Raw genomic sequence first — 4,982 nt, 5'->3', positions numbered from 1 at the left:
GGGGGGGGGGTGGGACATCCAGGGGATCGGGCCAGCAGTTGTACATCCCTCGAGGGGTCCCAGACTGCAAGAGGGCACAGGCTGAGGGACCCCCTTCGCCCTGTCCCCCAACCCCACTGCATGAATTTCATGCACTGGACCTCTAGTTTTCATATATAATTTTTAGATAATTCAGAGGGCTAAATATTTCATACCATGATACTTTAGAGTTAAGTTTATAACTTCTTAAGTATGAAGGTAGAAATTATCTGATCCTATTTGACAAAATTAGTAGAATATAGAACCACATTGTGAGCTCTTCACTAGAACTTTGCGACAAATGAAGCATGTTTTGATCAATTTCAGTATTTTCAAGAGACAGACAACAGAAAGACTTCCAGGGACTGTCATGAACCTCCCAGACATGGGATTCTTTTAAACAACAACAACAAAAAAAAAAAGAAACCAGCAACAATGAAAAGAATGGCTGATAAAAGTCAAAGAGATGTATAGCTAGAGCTTAGCCTTAAAATGATATGACCAGTCCTAGCTGGTTTGGCTCAGTGGATAGAGCATTGGCCTGCAGACTGAAGAGGCCCAGGTTCAACTCCAGTCAAGGGCACATGCCTGGGTTGCGGGCCTAATCCCCAGTAGGGGGGCATGCAGGAAGCAGCCGATCAATGATTCTCATCGTTAATGTTTCTATCTCTCTATCCCTCTCCCTTCCTCTCTGAAATCAAAAATATTAAAAAAATAAAATAAAAAGATATGACCGAGACCAAAAGTTTGTCTCAAATTTGTCGCAAGATGACCCCTTAGGATTTTTAGCTTTATTCTACCTTATCTCACTGTTTTGCGCATCCAGAGTTCCCAAGAAGATGCTTATATAGTAGGCTACACTGGAAACCTTCTCTGACTTCTTTTGGTATCACCCAAGTCAAATGTCAGATCTGAAAAGAAACTAAGAGAGTGTGAACTTAGTTCAACACTCTCATTTTACAGTTCAGGAAGCAAAGGCCCATATAGGCCGAGCAACAATGCCACAACTCAGTGACAAAAATAGGAACGGAAGCCTAAGTCCTCTAATTCTTAATATTGATTTCTTTATAACACACATCTAACTCAATTACTAACTAAGCCAAAATGCTGGCAGGATGACACAGGCTGGCCCACAGTGTGTTTCAGACCCTAGGACAGGACTGGATTAATTATTAGTTAGCACATGTCATTCAGGTTTGGCCAGTGGCCAATAGCATGACTACAGGCCCTTGAGATGCTAACAGGGTTGCACAGACAGATTGACACAGGAAGTAAAAAGACCTGAAATGTCATAATTTTAATGTTTAATTCCTTGTTTATTTTCGGCATAAACTTTTAGGCTGAAAATTATTTCCCCTCAAAATGTGGGAGGCATTGCTCCACTGTGTCTGGCAATCCTGCATTGCTACCGAGAAGTGTGATCCATTGATTTCTAGTTCTCTGACTTTTTTCCTCGGGAAGATCCCCAGAGCTTCTGAAATCTCATGATGTGCCTGGGTGTGGCATCCATTGTGCTAGATAGTTTGGGTGCCCCATTCAAATCTTGAAAGTATAAATTCTTTAGTTAATGGAGATTTTTTTCTTTGATAATTTTCTCAATTTGATTATATCTATACCTTCTGGAATTTCTGTTGAGATTGAGTGTTTTCTTTTCTCATACTCCCTATTTATGTTTTTAAATGTAGGTTTACTTTATATTCTTCAAATCTTTTATTATTAAGTTGCTATTATTATATAGTTTTTTAATTTTTAAGAGCTCTTTCTCATCTCTTTTATTGCCTCATGCTAATAGCACTGTGCTCCTTTTCACAGATGCAATATTGTCTTTCTTCTCTCTGAGGAAATTAATTATGGTTCCATTAAAGTTTTCTTCTGCCCTCTGTCTTAAAACTGATTCTCCAAGTTCCTTTTCATTTCACGTCTAGTGACTGTTGGCTATCCATTCGTATGTGGAGACACTGAGAAGCATGTCAGGTCAGGCTTAATGATCTATAGGCCTCATTGCAGGGTAATTGCAGTAGCCAGCAGTTTCATTGGAAGATGCTGAAATGTCAGTCTCTGTAGGTCTTTTCTCTTTGGTCAATTTCCTGTAAGAGGATTTTTTAAGACTCCCGTCTGGTTTCATACATTCTGGGAAGGGGCTGGAGTGGGGGAAGGGGATGTCTCTTGTTCAGAATATAAGCTTTCACTTAATTTCAGTGTTCTCTAGTTCAGCACCCATTCATGTACCTAATGTTCCTAAGCATAGATCTTTTATGATTTAACCTCAGCAGAGAGCAAAAAGGAAGAGGTTCAGCTAGCAGGGAGGAGACCAGGGAAGGGAAGGGGGGAGTCTCCTGGTATCATGGACTCAGAGAAGGGATGGGAATGAAGCATCCATCTTATATAAAAACTGCTGTTTGAAATTTTAACCCTGCTATTTTGGCTTCTGTAAATATTTGCTTGCTTAAATAATAAGGAAAATAAGACTACTCCCATTTCAGAGAGGCCATTAAACCTTCCCCAGATGAAGTTATCAGTGCTGGCACCAGGCCAAGCCTTTGGTTGAGGTCTCAAAGCCCCAGCACATAGGGGCTCTTTAAGAACTTGCAAAGGGGCCCTAGCTGGTTTTGTTCAGTGAGTAGGGCATCGGCCTGTGGACCAAAGGGTCCCAGGTTCGATTCCAGTCAAGGGCATGTACCTTGGTTGCAGGCACATCCCCAGTGGGGAGTGTGCAGGAGGCAGCTGATTGATGTTTCTCTCTCATCAATGTTTCTAACTCTCTATCCCTCTCCCTTCCTCTCTGTAAAAATATCAATAAAATATATTTTTTTAAAAGTCCCCATTTAAAAAAAATAACTTGCACAGGGGACCGGAAAACCCCATATTTGGGAGACAAAGAAGGTACAAAGGTTTAAATACAGGAAACCTCCTGTGTGACTTCATCCAGAATTCTAGAGACATTTTTCTCTGGGCCTGCGTGTAATAATAATAAATGTAACTCCATCTCTCTAAGCATTGCTTGGTTCTTCTCCATTCTTCTGTAACAGGAAGGCGGTTTTCTGAGATCTCTGATGCCTCCAATCCCTATGCTTTTCATTGGCAACCCCTCCAAAGGCAGTTTTGACACAGCCTTTCCCCTCTGCTGAGTCAGCTACGCTCTTCCAAGTGCTTTCCATCATTCCAAGTGTTAACATCTCATCGGCCTCCCCTCTTCGCTTATTCTTTCTGGCTTTGTGGATTTATGTCTTTAAAAAATCCCTTTGTTCTTATTTTAGTTTGATTTGTGAGGAAGCAGAGATAAAAGCAAGAACTTAATTAGTCCATTTGGTCTGGCAGCCCTGGGCCTCAACTTTCTTTCCTCTAAAATAAAGGACATAAAAGCAGACTATTTCTAAGGTTCTGTGAATCTCAAATTCCATGAACCCATGACTGTAAACAAGTGCTGTGTTGTTTAGGACTGATTCTAAGAATTGTCAGAATTCAAACAACAGGGTAACTACTGGAGCCTGAATCGTTAGGAGAAGTTTCATCTTAAAGGTGGGGACTGGAACATTGTGTGTGTGTTGAATAAATGGAATGAAGAGGAAGGGAACAGTGTGAGTGGAGTCAGAGAAGCAGCTATGACTGCAATGGGAAAAGGACAGTTTGAGAAGTACCAAGAAACAGAGTTAGCTATTCACCAGGTGGACGTTTAGAACTTGCTGTAGAGGGCTCTCAAAGGCTTAATTTAAACTTATCTACAGTAGGAAATGTCACTCTTCAAACATAATATAATGTTGGTACCAAATAGCATTTCTTTTTATCTCATAACTTTTGCACAGTTCTTGTTCATATCATTTCTTTTTAAAGTGAGTTGAAAGAAAGGCCTTCATTTTTATCTTTCAAAGAAACATATATTTTAATATATTTTAATTGATTTCAGAGAGGAAGAAAGAAGGAGAGAGAGTTAGAAACATCAATGATGAGAGAGAATCATTGATCAGCTGCCTCCTGCATGCCCCCTACTGGGGATCAAGCCCACAACCCAGGCATGTGCCCTTGACCGGATTGGAACCCAGAACCCTTCAGTCCATAGGCCGATGCTCTATCCACTGAGCCAAACTGGCTAGGGCTAAAGAAACACTTTTTTAAAGGTTAATGGTATTATGTTGAGAAGTGATGCTGCATTTCTTGAGGCAGAGTGTGATTTTGATGTCACATTTTATATAACTGTTAATTTTCTTACAGGTTTTATTGTTGTATGCATATAACATGAAGCCCCTGAAAATTTCAGATGTTACCTGCACCAGTTACAGCAATGCCTCTGTTGGCTCCTTCTGGGTTCCCTTGAACAGGCGAGTACAGATGGATTATCCACAATCTAGCTTTCACTGTTGATCTTGTCATAAGAACAAGCTGTCTCAGTAACATACAAGGTTACCCATGGGAGAACTTTTTTAAAGACATTTTTAGAGAAACAATCTTTCTTTTAGAGGAGTATGATATTGCAGTGGTCAAAAGCACAGATTCTAAATCCAGCCTGCTTTGGTCCAAATGCCAGTTGCGCCCCTTACTACCTTGGCAGCCTTGAGCAGGTTACTTAACCTGTCAGTGCCTCAGTCTCCTCTTCAGTAAAATGGGAATAATAAGAATAGTACCCGGGGTGGTTGTAGGAACCGTTCCTGACACTTCAGGAAGTTTATAGAGAGTACAGGATGTTGTCTGTACTATGTTTTGCCTAATATTTGTGGTGTGTTTAACAAGTAACTTCATGCAGCTCTGTGTTGGGTTGCAAAATTAAGCCCAAACTCCACCACATCATTTGTCTAACCTTTTCCTCTTTATCTAATTTACTAGAGGCCCGGTGCACAAAAATTTGTGTACTCCGGGGGGGGGGGGGGTCCCCTCAGCCCGGCCTAATGCCCTTCTCAAAATCTGGGAACCTCTCGGAGGATGTTCACCTGTTGGGTTGGCTTAGGCCCGCTTCCTGGGGGATTGGGCCC

General features: G+C 41.2%; 1 protein-coding gene across 1 annotated transcript in view; it reads left to right on the top strand.

Annotated features, from left to right (window-relative positions):
- The window catches only part of CFAP54 (cilia and flagella associated protein 54), a 241,930-nt gene that overhangs the window by 203,325 nt on the left and 33,623 nt on the right, over positions 1-4,982 (top strand). The window contains exon 64 of the mRNA XM_023749820.1: positions 4,228-4,334. Coding sequence (XP_023605588.1) covers positions 4,228-4,334 — 107 coding nt within the window. The remainder of the gene's footprint in view (positions 1-4,227; positions 4,335-4,982) is intronic.

This window comes from Myotis lucifugus, unplaced genomic scaffold (genome assembly GCF_000147115.1).
Source record: "Myotis lucifugus unplaced genomic scaffold, Myoluc2.0 scaffold_10, whole genome shotgun sequence".
Taxonomy (NCBI): domain Eukaryota; kingdom Metazoa; phylum Chordata; class Mammalia; order Chiroptera; family Vespertilionidae; genus Myotis; species Myotis lucifugus.
This window is presented reverse-complemented; position numbering and strand designations above follow the sequence as displayed.